A 16,766-nucleotide genomic window follows, 5' to 3' on the forward strand; every position below is an offset into this window, starting at 1 on the left:
AGGACAAGCCCTGGGGCTGGCTGTTTGGCCACTAGCTTGGTATTTCAAACAGCATTAGTTTTGATGAGAAGTACCAGCCATGAAGCCTAAATAGTAACATCCAAAGGGGCAAACTAACGACAGGAAAGCGAGAATGTTCACAGACAACCTCCTGCAGCGAAACCGCCTCTTGCTAATAAATGACAAATCTTAGGAAAAGCGGGGGAAGGACAACTTTTTCTAGCATCAGGTCCCATATAGCCTCCAAATGTCACATCTGAGGCCTATCCATGACAAATTAAAACCCTCTTTATTTCACTAATAATATCACTCATCTCAGGAGCTGGGCAGTTACACTTTGACAATTCAAATGTAAATCCTGAGCCGCCTATGAGTATTCATGACAAAGGCATATTTATCATTTAAAACAAAGGGACGTGACTTCTTGGTGTTCATATCAAAGACCAGTGATGGATGAGGCAAAGCTAATCAAAAGACAGGCTAGAAAGAACACAGATGTTTGCCACTCTGATTAAGAAAAGACGATTCCCCCACCCCCACCCCCAATGCTGCCCAATGTGGACATTTCAAATTGTTTTAAGATATAATTTCAAGCAGACATCTAGGCCTTTAACAGCTACAGCCCTTACAATACCAACCCCAGCCCAGGGCACAAATTACAGAAGCAAAAATTCTCCAAACCAAGAAAAGATCAAAGTGCTGGAGTCAAAGCTCCTTAGATGTAACCTGTAAAGACATCCAGAATTGGTACTTTCCTCCTCAATTATTTTCAATCCAGAAATGAACAGAATAAATTAAAAAATAAAAGCCTTCTTCCATCTGCCATGTTCATAAACAGCACAAGTGTGAACCAGCCGCAGTCAGCTAGGAGCCACAGAGACGAAAGGTCTGAGACTATTCATGACCATGGTGGTGTTGACTTCTGTTTACAATTCTTCTCAAGTGGAAAAGTATTTAAGAAGAACTGCTCATATTTAAGACTTTAAATACAATGAATTCTGGAGACGTTTTAGCATTAGGCATGATTTCAGGTGGTGGGGGACCAGCATTATGAAGGGGTGTTTAGAGCCTTGGCTGGTGATAGCACCTTCTCCCATTCCACTGATGAAGAGCCATCATCAGGGCTGCCTAATAGAAATCCAATTTACAAGGCCCTGCTCATTTGAGTGCCTTTCAGGACACTCAGGATTGGTAGCTCTGCAGTCCTGCAAACAAATGCCAGTTCCTCCAGAGCTGTGCTGTTCCCACACCAACCATATACTGGGAAGTCATCAGTGCAAGGTTACCTTGAAGAAATGAGGATGGTGGGAGAGGTCTGAGGGAAGAAATCCCACTTGTAATTCATCTAGTTTAGGCCAATTTTCCTTGTCACTTTTGTGAGCCCAGAGAAGTACACTTGTTGATATGCTTTGATCGGATGTCCGACAAGACATAAAGCAACATTCCCACTCCCTCACCTCATAAGACATACAAGGGACAGACAACTATTTACAGACTATAACAATGATTAGGTGGCTTTGCTTTCCCTTTTGTTAGGATGGTAGTCCTATAGCCATGATTGTTACATCAAACTCAGCACCAATGCCATATTGCTTCCTATATGAAAAGCATATGTCACAGTCAATGTGTCACTGGTGAAAGACACAAACAGCATATCTGTGCCCAGGTATAAGCCTGCCCACAACAGGCGTAACCTCTTCTTGAAGCATACTCGTGATTCCCATATAGAGACATAACAACTGAATATTTCAGAGGGTTTTGCACTCAGTAAATTAAGAGGTATTTATAGACTAACAAAAACCTTTCACCTTTTGGCCCCTGTATGAAAAATTTACTGGATGCCTAATATATTTAATATTCAGTAACATGAGAGAATAATTTTTATGCAACTCTGATAGTTAGAAAGATAGATAACTCAATTATTAGATCATCTATCAAAATATTCAGATGTGCAAGAGGCTACTAAAAAGATTGATGATGGAGAAAGTCCACTGATTCTCTAGCCATCATATTCATGCATTTGGCCAGACAACATTTTTCGCTGCCTTCACAAGCAAGCTTCATTACCCATCACTCCACTGAAAAGAGTTTATTATGAGGCTGCCATCTTGGCAAGACTATTATTTAGATGATAAATGCTGAGGGGGAAAAAGTATGTCTACTTCTTTTTCTTTTTCTTTTTTTTTTTTTAAGCAAAAGATGAGCTTTTCTGACAGATAAAACAAACAGCATCCACGTTTCTAATTAAGTTAAATTTGGCAGATACAAATATAGGTCAGTTAAAGCTACGATGTTATCTTCTGTCTGAATTTTACCCTTAATTTGTAAAATGTAAATGAACTAATTAGAGGAGAAACAGCATGATTAGTGATGAAATGCTTCTGCTGGGTCTCTGCTTCTTGACATTTATGATCAACTATAATGAATTATTGCTTTTTAAAATAATTGATAAATTTCCCCCCTCACAACAATGAGAGAAAAAAAAAAAAACCTCACTAAAAATTTATGAAAGCAGGCCAGCCACCTGGCAGTGTGACAGACTTTGTGGTATTAGCTTCTAAGGAAAAGGCAGGCATAGAAGGTCATGATACTGTAAACAGTTGAGTTAATTTCTATCTCTGCACATATGTATGAATCTGAAGGAAGACGTGTATAGATATTTAATCACTAATATAGGCAGTTAAAGCATCTACTAGAAAATGTTCATCTTAAGCTGGACTTTACTAGAGTTCACTCGGATATTCTGAATCTTCACGTAGTTAGTGAGAAAATCGAGGAGTAATAGATGAAGAAAGAAAAGACTGGCCTCTGGAGTCACAGCAAGCAAACCTGGCACTCTTAAGTGTAATTAACCCTCTAATAGTAGATCGAAGAGATGTTTACTTATTTCTATCTTCTGCTATGAGAACTGTATCTACAGTGTAAGATGTAAATGCCAGTTACCAAGCTACAAAAATTCCTGAAAGGGAAAGACTGTCGAGTGGCCCCATGCCCTGCACAAATAGAGGAGGATGGACTATCAGTTCTTGCACACAATCTCAGTGGTTCACCCTGAGCAGGTGGTATCAAGGAAACGGAAGCTGAAGCCTTCTATCAGGCAGGCAGACAGACGGAGAACATGCCTTGTCAATGGGGAGCAGTGGACATGGAAACACTTGGAGCGATAGAAAAAGTAGAATGAAAAATGGCTCAATCAAAATACAGAGCTGCCAGGGCGCCACTGTGCAAGATATGAGAATAATTAAAGAAGCTCAATACCTCAAACTTTCAGTTCTAATTTTAGTTGTTCTGTTAGAATACTTGCCACGGACTAAAGCATCTTAGGTTCATTTAGCAGACAGCTAGCACATTGGAGAAGATCTGATATTCTGAATAAAATCCCCGTTCCCCCAATATTATGACAAATACAAAAAATGGCCAACATTTTGCAAGGTGTAATCTAAAGGCTTGGGGGTTAATACTATACTTGTTCATATTGACCAGTTGTGGAGACAGTAAGAATATAAAAGGATTTATTACTGTTATGTTTTACAAGTTTATTAGTACACATTTTAATTCCTGTCTTCCTAACACCATGGTGTTAACATAAGAACCAATGTGGGCATTCATCGAATCCCAGCTTTCCCCCAATCTTTAGCAGAACTTGGGCCTCCATTCCATACCTCACCTTTTTAACATGTGATGGACCTACCTACAAGGTAATTACTTCAAATTACGAGTTATCTGTGCCCATTACTCTCACACTTTAGAGGTAGCCCTCAAACTGTGGCTTCTATAGTAGAGATAAAGAAACTATCAAACACAGCACACAGCTCTCATTTGTTTAGTTTTGGCTATTAACACTCCATTCACATTAGTCATCTTGAAAAACTAATTTAATTTTTTTAATTAAAAATATTAATAGTTCCATGATAAGTTTTTAGCTTTATGGTAACTGGAATGTTAACAGAGCAAGAGAAATTTCCAAAGCAATCCTTTGCATCTATTTAAATTCTTGACTGTGCATGGAAGGAAACAAATGCCTTTGAGGAGGGTGTTATCTCTGATGGAAGAGAAAGGAAAATGGAAAAGCAGTTAGTGTCAAGTATCCCAACCCAACCTGAGTCCCTGGGTGTTGTAGGAAGGTCAGACCCTTTCAGCATTGTACTGGAGTGTCAAAATACATCAACAAACCATCACACCGCAGGAAGAAGAATGACCTTTCAGTCCTTTATGTTTGGTCTGCGATGGAGCTTTGGATGCGGGGTATGCACGAATGGTTTTCCTAGCTGCTTGACAAATGCAACTCCCAAGGCTGCTTTCAAATGTGATTGCTAAAAGCTGCAGGTTCGTACATTTTGGTATAACTTTCAAATGCACATAACTCATAGTGGGAAGCGAGAGGGAGGTTAACTACCCCAAAGTGAGATTTGATGCAACTAGGCTGAAATGATTTTATAAATGCTCAAATGCGAGAGACGGGGGTTGGGAGTATGCAAGTTTAGAAATAATTTTAGCTGCTTCAAGAGTCATCAATTCTGCTAATCAGTTCCTTAAACTTTATTATTGATGCCATATTGTACTTATCTCCTTTATCCACTAAAATAAAAACATTTTTTTACTCTGAAAAATTACAATTGTTTCCATTTTAGATTATCCTTAACTCAACTTGTCTCTTCCCATTACTCAGGAACCCTATCCCACAGAGCAGTTGCCTCAGGACATCTCTAAACAGCTCAATTTAAGTGACTGTTAATGTACATTATTTTCCACTTATTAATTCTTTAATAACACTATTATTCTCTCTACCAGCTACATTAAAACTCCTAAATGATATTTGTCTTATTCTCGTCGATACAACATTTCCATTGACATTGTGTATGGCACTGATGATACTTGCCAAATCCTATAAGTCTATTGCTACCTTTTTTTTTTTTTTTTGGGTGTAAAATGAAATTAAAGTGTGGGAGGGATGATAACCACCACAGCCGATAGCAACACACGGGAAGGTAATGAAAAAAAAGGAATTTAAGAAAAGCAAGCAGGGGTGATCAAGTATAGCTGCAGAATCCATGTGAGAAAATAAGGGAGGGGGAAAAAAATCAAGCATCTGAATGTCTGTGACTGGGGTGGGAGGGGGAGCGTAGTGGAATGAAACTCACATAAATCGGAGAGTAGGCTGTAGGAATGTGAGGAGGAGGGCAGGGAGAGCAGGCATATGGCCTAAGTTAATGGGTATAGGGAATTCAGAGGGGTTTAGCTTATCTCAACTGTGGGCAATGGCAAGCATTCGACTCACTCTAATGGCTTGTTGATTCAGGAAATCATATTCTTCTATGAAGCAGAATGCATACAGCTCTCTGTTTTGTGACAAGCGTATGAGACACTGGATGAAGGAGGATCATTCATGTGATGAGCAAGATGGAGAGGATGAAGGGTGAAATTTCTAACATGCCACATGAAGAAGCACACAATCTAAACTCATGGACTGATTATCTCTTGCATTTGCTATTTCCTACTATCATACTGTGAGTCTCAGAAATCACGTAGAACAAAGCTTCCGATAAGGGAAGACTAGCATACAAATCTCGAAGAATGTCAACAACTAATTGAAAGTCATCTGATGTTCACAAAAGACATCTCCTGACAAAGGCAGCAGTATGGATAGTAAAACCAATGCCAGGACAGAAAATAATTCAAATTTGCTGTCTGACCCTAGTGGAAGTAAATCTGATGCCAATAACAGAAGGCTACAAAACAATGTTTCAAATATTGGGAAACAAAATAAGTTAAGAGCCAAAAGAGAGATCAACAGGCCAGTAAGGAGGTGGATGCATACAATCCTAGTCCTTATGAGATATATAGGCAGCAGGAGTGTGTAGTGAAAAATTTGGTTTCTTTAAAAACCTATTTTTTTAATGTGAATATGTTTTTGTTTTAATTTCCAGTGTTGAATAACACTGTTGCTTCACAGCAGGTGATTATGATTTGCCTTGTGCACTAGCAGGAGCATGATTTTGCTAACTGCAGACAGTTTATATTTGGAATTATGGGAGCTCTTCAGAGGGTATAAATGTCAGAAGGACTCCAAGGTAGCTGCTGCTTCTGGTTGCTATTGCTGTGATTTGAGAAGAAGTTGGAGATATACAGACAATGAAGATTGGACTTGCCCCAAGAAACTCTACACCCCAATCAGTAGGAAGTAGTCTATTTTGTTGGCTGAAAGAGGTCTACACTCCTTTCCCCTCTAACCTTTCTCTCATACCTAGTGACAGGAGGACTGGAAGGTATTAGGGTGGAAAAGGGGTTGGAAGGGAGATAGAGACATAAGAACCCAATAAAGTAGAGCAAAACACTGCACCAACAGGACTGAGTTGGAGGACAGCATGAACTACATACATTGTTAATTCTAGGGGATCCTGGTTATAATAAGATATTGGGTCAAAAAGAAAACCAAAACAATATCAAAAAAGTGAGAAAAGTAGAACAATATATGGATTTGAATGGAAATGAAAATTGAAAGCAAAGCATGGTAAAATTTGAGGCCAAGGACACAGCTGTGGTCAGAGGGGACTCAGTAGCACCTAAGTCCCTGCGCCATGAAAATCTCAGTCTATGATCTTGATCTTCTAGCCCAGAAAAATCAGGAAAGCAAGAACAAAATTGAAATTAGGGGAAATAAAAAAGCCAATGAAAGACAAACAAAACAAAATATTATATAAAGAAATCAGAGGAACAAAGATTCATTTTGGGGGGAAAACAAAACTTTTAGGCAGATTGACCTGGAATAGACAAATCTCAATAGCAGGACTAACAAAGGTGATGTGTATTAAAATAATAAGGGGATTTTTTTTTAAAAATCAAGTTTTACTCTGGTATACTCTACAACTTAGATGAAAGGACACATTCTCTGAAAGACAGAGTCCTAAGTTCATTATATATATATATATATATATATATATATATATATATATATATACATATATATATATATAAAATCCCTATGTCTATTGATTTCATAGTTACAAAACTTTTCAGCAAGAGAGCAACAATATACCTCAGGTCCCTATGTCTGGGCAATTGTCTTTGAAGCTTAAAAAGAAATACAACTCTGAAAAGACTTTTCTGGAAAATGAAAAAAGAGGAACCATATTCATACTATGAGACTGGTACCCATTAAATATCAAAACCAGACAAAGGATTTAAAAACAAAACAAAAAAACCCCACAAACCTCTAGTGCTCATGAATGCTGTTGCAAAATTAACAAAATTTACCAATCTACAAGCTGTATGAAAAGCTTTTTCTTGCAGGCCAAATGCACTTTATCCCAGGAATGCAAGATCAGTTTGACCCCCCCAAATCAATCACTATAATTCACCACAGTGTTTCACAGGAACATATGGCCATCTTAATAGATGTGTTTTGAAAAATGCCCAACAGCCACTTTCAATTAAAACCCTAGGAAATTAGGGATAGTGGGGAGTTTTCTCAATATGATGAAAAATATTTGCAGAAATCTAGAGTTAATATCTTGATAATAAAGTAACTTCCCTCTGAAATCAAGAGCAAAGTAGACATTTCTGTGTTACAGCTAATCATTTTCATGCAGAGATTCTAACTAGGGAAGTAAAGCGATAAAGACGAAATAAAGACATACAGATAAAAAAAAGAAGGAACAGCGTCCATGTTCATAAATAAGTAGGCTGTCTGTGGAGAAAAAGAAGCAAAGTATTAATAAGAGACTTCTAATGATACATTCAGGATACAACACCCACATGCTAAATCAATTAGATTCCTTGATAGAAGCAATGAACATTTGGAAACCAATATAAAAATATCATTTCCAATATTATCAAGAAACAAAATAACTGATTTCAATCTGTTGAGAGAACCTGAGCCATATGCAATGTTTCTAAGGAGAATATCAAAAGACCTAAGCCAGCGGTTCCACCCTTCCCAATGTTGCAGCCCTTTAATATAGTTCCTCATGTTGTGCTGACCCCCAACCACAAAATTATTTCACTGCTACTTCATAACTGTAATTTTGCTACTGTTTTGAATTTTAATGTAAGTATCTGATATGCGACCCCCAAAGGGGTCATGACCCCTTTAGAACTGCTGATTTAAATAAAGAGAGAGAGAGAGCATGTTAATGCTAAGGTCACAACTCTTCCTGGATTGATCTACAAATTCAATAAAACTTCCAGCAGGATCTTTTTCTGAGGAATTATTCAATCACTTTTGAAATTCTCATGGGAATGTTAAAAATTTACAATTAAAAAAAAAAAAGGAAAAAAAAAAACCCTATGCAGAATAATAGTGATGTTGGAGGACTCAGACAAGTTTTTTTGAAACTATGATGTCACAGTTACCAGGAGAGTATAAAACTGGTAAAAACAGATAAATTGGTCAATGGAACAAAAATGAGAATTCAGAAATAGGTCCTGTATGATCAATTGAGTTTTCATAAATTTGAAGCTATAACAAAACTTATCTTTCTTTAAAAAGAAGCTGGAACTTGAATTTCAATTGGCACAAAGATCTGAGTATCACAATACATACAAAATTAAGTGGAAGTGAATGCTAATATTATGATTGTCTTAGAAGAAAACAGGGAATATCTTTGTGACTACTTCAGATGTTTTAAATGTAGATTTATTTTACTTATGTGTATGCGTGTGAGTGTATGCCACATGTGTGCAGATGTTTGGAGGAACAAGAGGAATGTGTCAAGTCCCCTGCAGCCTGTGTTATAGATGGCTGGGAGCTGCTCTGTGTGGGTGCTAGGAACTGAACACAGGTGATATGCAAGAGCGGTTAAGAGCTCTTAACCACTGAGCCATCTGTCCAGCTGCACCTCTAGATTAAAAAAAAGTCGGATACAATTATAATAGCATAATTCATAAAAGGAGCAAAAACACAAACAAAGATAAATTGGTGTCACCAAAATTAAAAACTTGTTTTTCAAAGACAGTTAAATGAATTATGACAAGCCATAAATGGAGGGGAATTCTTGCAAATCATATATCTAATATAAGACTGACATCCAGTGCACTGAATATAAAGTCACTAAAACTTGATAAAAGAAAAGTAAATAATTACAATGAACTGAAGATTTGAGCAGAGATTTTTCCAAAGACAAATTGATGGCAAATAAGTATATAAAATTTTTAAATGCAGTATCAGAAAATGCAATTGATATCATGGTGAAGCTTTTACTTAAGTAATGACAGTAATGTAAGTAACTAGAAAGTCAAGTCCAAAAGACTGAGTATAGCACGTGACTGGGAAGACAGCAAGCTCCCTCAGCAAATATTTGGCCTGTGGGAATAGAGAAAGGTATAATCTTTAGAGATAACAGATTAATCATTTCGTAAAAGACAAAATACACCGACTACATGTTCTAACCATTTTACTATTATAGAAGCAATGGAGTCATTCCACTACTATATTATTAATAGCAAGAACTAGAAACTAATAGTCTCCTCACAGCTTAGGGAAACCCAAGAAGGGACAGACAGACACAGCACTGAATGTGCTCTAGGAACTACTGCAATACAAGGGCAGCAATGCACCTGAAAGAACTGCTGTGTTTTTAAGAAGTCCTGAAGTGCTGTGACGGCACACACTTTTTTTTTTTTTTTTAATTTAAATTTTTTTTATTTTTTTATTTTTTGTTTTTTTGAGACAGGGTTTCTCTGTGTAGCCTGGCTGTCCTGGAACTCACTTTGTAGACCAGGCTGGCCTCGAACTCAGAAATCCGCCTGCCTATGCCTCCCAAGTGCTGGGATTAAAGGTGCTTGCTACCACTGCTCGGCCAGCACACACCTTTAATCCCAGCACTCGGGAGGCAGAGGCAGGTGGATCTCTCTGAGTTCGAGGCCAGCCTGCTCTACACAGCCAATTAATTCCAAAAGAGCCAAGATTAAACAGAGAAACCCAGTCTGAACAAACAAACAAACAAACCAGACAAAGAAATGATAGCTCCATTAAAATATATTTAAAAAAAAAACATAGAAATAGAAACAAAGTAAAAGGAAACCAAAACTAACTAAATTAAAAGAAAAAGGAAGAAAAGGAAGGAAAAATAATAGAAACAAAAAGAAAGATGCTACATAATGCCAACAGATCATTAGGAAGTGGCGGGCTGGCCAGGGGTCTCTGAAAGGGTTAGGTAGTTGGGAAACAAGACTGTGAACTCCAGAGGGTACTAGCCATGTTCAGCATCTACCATGTGATACTTTCCTGAGTGTACATATATGTTAAACTTATCCAATTATAGGCTTCAAATACATGTGCTTTATGTCAATTATATACACCTGGAGAAAAAAAGAGCTGTCTTAAATCTTTAAAGCCTATTTATTAAAATAGGTTTTTATTTGGAGCAATTTATAATTCAGGATAAAACAGAAACTCTACATAAACATTTAAAAATATACACTTCCTAACAAATTTCCTTTAGCCAATTTATCTCCTGAATTTAAATTTATCATTTAAATTAACATCTGGATCATATATAAATCAACTACTTGATGCTGTGGCTTTGAACTCCCAATAAGGTCACTGTATTCTGGATATAAGGGTACAATGATAGTTTTTTACACTGACTCTAGAGATTCATATTAAATACAGTGCAAAGCTGTTGAGCAAGACAAGAATACCTGGCCCATTTTGTCCATCCACACAGACATGAGTCCTCATGTCCTGTGTGTTGGCAAGATTTTTAGCTTCAGCTTAGTTTCCTCATAAACTAACGAAGTGATCTATCCAGTACTTCTCCCCAAGTCTTCTATGAAGCTTCATGGTGGAACAAAACAGCATAGGTATAGAATTCATAGAAAGACCCTAAGCCTCACTTGCCAATCACTCAAGGACAGAGGTAGCACTCCTGTGGAATATCCCATTGCCTGTACACATTCGCTGCTTGGAACTAGTGTGTCCTAGTGAAGATTCCATGTGGTGGACTGGGGCAATGGCTCGATAGTTAAGAATACTCACTGCTCTTGCAGAGGATCTAAGTTTGGCCCTCAGCACCTAGGCTGCACAATGCCCATCTGACACCTTTGGCTTCTGTAGGCACCACATTCACTTTCAAATACCCACACACAAATGCATAATTAAAATTAGAATCAGAATCAAAGCTAGGTCAGTACTTCAATGCTAGGTGCACACTAGTAACACTATCTAAGTTTGCAAGATAAAATAAATTTTCTAGGGTGCAGACCCTATCACAGAAGTGAAATTAGTTCTCCAAAAGAAATTATTTATCAATATGGACAAAATGTTTTCTTTCCATGTGATTGAGAATACAAAGTGAAGTTTACACCCACTTCAGTCTGATCTCTGTGCCACTAGACTTAGCTACAGAAAGGGTCCTACAGAAGGGTTGCACAGAAGGGTGTTGGGTGATTGGCGCTAACACTGCTGTGAACGTCCCTTTCTATTGAGACGCTGTTATCCTCCCCTTACCTGTCTGCATGGTTGGATCACAATGTTTGCATTCTTTGATGGCCCCTCAATCCCTTCTTTGTTGATTTGGTTTGACATAGCATTTCTGAACCCTGCATGACACAGATGAACTCCATCACATGGGGTCAGCAGGAAAAGCTAGTGTTTCAACACTTCATTGTTCCCTGATTTGTGAAACTGGTCAATATCTCCCTCAGAACACTCTTCACCATGCTTAAAGATAGGGATTGGACACATAGATACGTACCTAAGTAAGTAAAGAATTTCCTAACAGATGTGTCTTCTTTCATTTTAATCCTTTGTTTAAACTCCTTTCAATCTTGCAACAACCATGTCTTCATTGCAGAACCTGCTTGAAAGGCTCAAGACTACATTTCTATTTCTATTCTTTTGCTCAGTTTTGCTTCTAAAGTCATCATTACAAATCACAAATGATGGCACACTGTGCAAACTCCTTGCTGGGGAAAACCTTGTGATTTATATTCCAGCTGCAGATGAAATGGTTTGGGTACCCTGAGAAAACATTCTCATGAAGGTACTAAGTACACAGAAAACACTTTCCTTGTCTTTATCAAATATTTTGAGGTTGCTGTAGCTAATAACAGTGTCCAGTATTTGTCGAACAATGGGCTGTCAATACCTCCCAAGCAACTCCACTATGAGAGATGGAAAGGCAAATTATTATATTTTACCTTCACAGAGGTCCTCTCCAGCGCATTGGCTAATTATTAGTCGATCTGTCTCTTGTTGCTGATGACTGCTTGTTAGTGTACTGCAGCAGCGCTTTCTGAGGCTGCTGTAATTGAAGGTTTGTGAGAGCTTCTATTGCTGAGGCACAAACTCCAACTTACGACAGATGTGATCAGCCTTGCCTTTAACAAGACTGAAATAACTGGAAATCTGTGATTTGACTAATTGCAGGCTTCCTGAAAGTATCTTAATACAGAAAAAACTTGGGCCATCCTCTGAAACATACCTTCCTTAACTCTCACTGCCTGGCGGCCTTGTTTGAAATGCCTCCTCTCAGGTTATCACCAAGCAGAGAAAGTAATCACTAGACCATTGAACAAATAACTGATCTTTAAAAAGCCCTGAGAGGGAAGAAATGAACTCAAATCAATTTCTGCGGCAGAAGGTATTAGCTTAGCATTGCCTGTAGGAGAGTAGACTCTCTGGAGCCAACCATTCAAAAATCTGACAGATGGAACCTGGCTCTTAATCTCTGTAGAAGTACAACACTGTGATTAAGGTCCTATTTCCTCTGGTGTTCATCTCCACATACCTTACTGCCAGTACACAAAAAGGCTTTGGAAGATGTACACGTTGCTTCCATTGATACTGTCCCTCAGACCCAGTGAAGAGGAATCCATGCTTGGCACATGAGCTTAGAAGAGGCTCTGTTCTTCTTCTGGCTGCATCCAGTCCACACACTGAGGATTCTACAAGGTCAAAGGAACCTGACCTCTGTCTTCCTACCTCTAGGCCAAGCTCTTTGTTGTAAGGACATCAAAATGTGCTCCTTAGGGAGCAAAATACCCCTCCCATGGCCCAGCACTGGAATGTACACCTCTCTGTCAGGGGGCAAGGGTTTGCGGAGATTTGCATGGGGCTTGGCTGTCCACATTGGGTTATGGTCGACACCTTTCCAGGTGTAGTGCAAAGGAGAAGACAGGGTCGTGGGGCACCTGCACTCACACTCCTACAGATAGCCTGAAAGGGCAAAGAACATGGGGATCTTCACACAAACCTCAACTTGCGAATCTTTACGTACAAGACTATTTTCTAGCATCTCTAAGGAACCACCAACTGTCTCCACTTCAGGGCTTCAAGGCATTCCATTTCAATTTTCAAACCAGAGAAGTCTGAAACTTTGGGATAGGGAAGGACATCATCAATGTAAAGCTGGGTGGGAGAAACCACATCTACAATTTCAGCATTCAAGAAGGTGAGGCAGGGGGATTACCATGAGCTCAAAGCCAGCTTTAGATACTGAGTAGGATCCTGTTTCAACAAAACAAAATAAGACAAACAAAACAAACAAATATAAATATTTAGCTGGGAAACTACAAAATGCATTTGCCATGTGGTCACTCTTCATTGCCCAATTTAATAATAATATAAAAAGTTATAATATTTCTCTAAAACAGGGCTGTAAAAGTTTATATATCTATAAAGTCTATAAAAGGGTTTTAGAAATTGAGACACTTCCTACTGTCCTGAGGATGACACTCTCAAGAAGAAAAAACTGGATCAATTATGGTTTAATGTCACCATGTCTTATATAATCCTTAACAGTTTATTTCAATTATAGTTGCACATTTAAGTATGAGTATACCTATCGCACAATCATGCAATGAATAACTATCCACTGATCGCCTACTGTGTGACAGGCATTCTGCCAATTTCTGAGCATTTAAAGATAGATAAAACAACTAGGTAGCATTAACTCGAAGGAGGTGACAAGCAAACACCAATTATAATGCTTGATAACTGCTGTGGGATCACCAGCAGAACACAAGCAGGAGTGGCTTTGCGGAAGCAATAAGGTTTTCTAAAGCAATGTCAGCCAAGTTGAACGCTGAAGCTAGCTAAAGAGTTGCTATGTTAAAGAAGGTGATTCAAACTGTCTGACGAAGTGATACAGAAGAAAAACACAGAGGCAGATTCCTAGCTGTGGACTGCTAGCACATATCAAAGTGCTTTACAGATACTGAGTAACTGATTTTTAAAATAAGATAATAAGAAAAGTATTATTAATTCTGTAGATGGGCAAGCTGTTCCCATACATGAGACCAACGCAATCTAGATTCAAACCTGATATTCCTTCCATCACTTCAAGGATAACTATATTGAAAAATTGAATTCAAGCACACAGAACCTCGTCATTTCCACCAGCTGGCTTTCATGGTCTTTGCACTGCTTGCCTATAGTGTACTTTTAAAATCAATGCTCCTGATGACAGTGTGCCTGAAGACACCAAGACCAGCAGAAGGTCTGAACCTATGTGTGAGTTATATGAGTTACTGTCTTCATACCAGAAGAAGGCATCAGATCCCATTACAGATGGTTATAAGCCACCATGTGGTTGCTGGGAATTGAACTCAGGACCTCTAGGATAGTACTCTTAACCACTGAGCCATTTCTCCAGCACGCCATGTTCTTCTTGGTCAGCAGTTGTTGGACAATGATCACCATAGCATGCAGGTCCTTCTGTCAAGTTTTTCATTCTCCTGCTTCTTTGATGGGAAGTATGTTAGAATCAAGCACAAAATCTGGCCTTCAACTGCAGAATTGTTTTGCTCTTCTATCTGCCACCAAGAATATTAAAGCAGACTTAACCGTGTGAGCCAGTGTCGAAGGACTCACTTCGTGACTACAGAAAGAGGAATTGAGGGCCTAGCAGTGTTGGTTTCATATAGAAATGTCTTCTAGCAGCACTCAAGCATTTGTGGTTATATTGGGGACAAACGCAGCTTCTCGGAGGCTCACTATTTGACTACATAGAGGCAGAGATGGATGCGTGTTGAGGAATTAGTCAAGGCTTATGTCAAAGTGGGGGTTGGGAAAGCAGCCCATGGTCTTCAGACAGTCTCTCCTGTTTTGGAGAAGTGACTGCATTGAGGAATTTAAATCTTCTAAAGGCAAATTAAAGCAAGACAAATTGCTACAGTTTCATACCAGAGCAATGAGAGAGACATTTCAAAATGATAATATAAAAGGGATTGTGCTTTTCAAGAGTTTCCTAGAGCATATTTTCATCACTTTCTATTCATTCATGCACCCAGCTCACCTACTCACACACTCATTCATTCATGTGGGGCTAAAGCCCTGAGAGGAGACAGAGCTGACCAAGGATTTTTACTTATGAGATTGGGTGATCAAAGATGTGCTTCCAAGAATGGGAAATGAGCTGAGCTCTGGATGTCACATGAAGAAGTTAAGCGGCAATGCAAGCAAAGAAACGTCCAGGCAAGAGGATGGGGCAGAGGAAAAAAGTTGAACTACAAACAAGGATTCAAGGAAAACCAAGGAAATACATGTGATAGGAATTGCAAAAATAAGATGGGTTAGTAGGATAGAGGAGAATGTATCGACTGGGCTGAGAGGGAGGACAGATTCTTCACAGGGCCCTGAGTACCAGAGCAGAGTTGGGATTTTATTTCTGATGTAACAGCAATACAGTGAAATGTTTTGAGTTGGGGGGTGGGGTTGGGGGAGGGTGCGAGGGGGAATGACACAATATAATTCACGTTTTCCAAGTCAGGGATACGCAAAGCTGCCCATAGGGCTGTAAGACTGGGTTTGAGGAAATCAGTTTTGAAAGCCAAAGTAATTGCCCAAGAGATGCTAATGGGTGTCAAGGCAACAAGCAGTAGGTGAAATGGAAATACATACCCAGTTTGAGACACGTAAAAACAGAGCTAATGGATCTATGGTAAACTTAGATTTCTGAACTGAGTGCACATTGTGGCACCATTAGTTGAACTGAGGAAGGATGGAAGAATAACAAGAGTGAAGGAAAAAAAAAAAAAAGAAAATCAGCTTTATGAATGTTAAATCTGAGCTACTTAGAAGATACCATGAAGGACAGGCAGAAATTCATCTCAGTCAGTGCTAGATCTGGGGAGCCAACATTAGCAGAAACCAATATAGAGGTAGCATTTAATACCACAGGACCCAGTGAACGATCTGCAGGTCTACTCATCAGTGGATGTAGATAAAAGAGAGGTGTGCCCTCTAGCCAGCAGCCAGGAAGAAGAATCAGTGGAAAAGACCAAGGAAGCTGCTGGCATAGAGGGAGAAATACACACAAAAGACATCATGGAAGACAAGTGTACTGGCTAGTTTGGTGTCAACTTGACACAGCTGGAGTTATCACAGAGAAAGGAGCTTCAGTTGAGGAAGTGCCTCCATGAGATCCAACTGTAAGGCATTTTCTCAATTAGTGATCACGGGGGCGGGGGGGGGGGTCCCCTTGTGGGTGGTGCCATCTCTGGGCTGGTAATCTTGGTTCTATAAGAGAGCAGGCTGAGCAAGCCAGGGGAAGCAAGCCAGTAAGGAACATCCCTCCATGGCCTCTGCATCAGCTCCTGCTTTCTGACCTGTTTGAGTTCCAGTCCTGACTTCCTTTGGCGATGAACAGCAGTATGGAAGTGTAAGCTGAATAAACCCTTTCCTCCCCAACTTGCTTCTTGGTCATGATGTTTGTGCAGGAATAGAAATCCTGACTATGCCAACAAGAAAATCAAAGGTTTTAATAAAGATGGAGTGAATGACCAACTCTCAAAACTGTTGAAGCCTGAATAAAAAATATTGT

The 16,766-nt window shown here is 39.1% G+C and overlaps 1 protein-coding gene and 1 long non-coding RNA gene across 11 annotated transcripts in view; one reads left to right on the top strand and one right to left on the bottom strand.

Annotated features, from left to right (window-relative positions):
* Cdin1 (CDAN1 interacting nuclease 1) overlaps positions 1-16,766 on the bottom strand; it is a 207,646-nt gene that overhangs the window by 72,376 nt on the left and 118,504 nt on the right. For 2 of the 10 annotated variants that reach the window (XR_015046501.1, XR_015046500.1), the window contains exon 11: positions 11,450-13,159. The exons of 6 other annotated variants lie outside the window; for them this stretch is intronic. Coding sequence is in view for 1 of the 4 variants with exons in the window: in XM_085834574.1 (XP_085690700.1) it covers positions 13,432-13,450 (19 nt within the window). In the remaining 3 variants the exon portion in view is untranslated. 2 more of the 10 variants (XR_015046502.1, XM_085834574.1) reach the window with 2 other exon arrangements.
* LOC110287211 (uncharacterized) overlaps positions 1-16,766 on the top strand; it is a 74,286-nt gene that overhangs the window by 24,017 nt on the left and 33,503 nt on the right. The gene's annotated exons all lie outside the window — the stretch shown is intronic.

The sequence above is a fragment of the Mus caroli genome, unplaced genomic scaffold, assembly GCF_978045245.1.
Source record: "Mus caroli unplaced genomic scaffold, Mus_caroli_1 scaffold_2, whole genome shotgun sequence".
Lineage (NCBI taxonomy): Eukaryota > Metazoa > Chordata > Mammalia > Rodentia > Muridae > Mus > Mus caroli.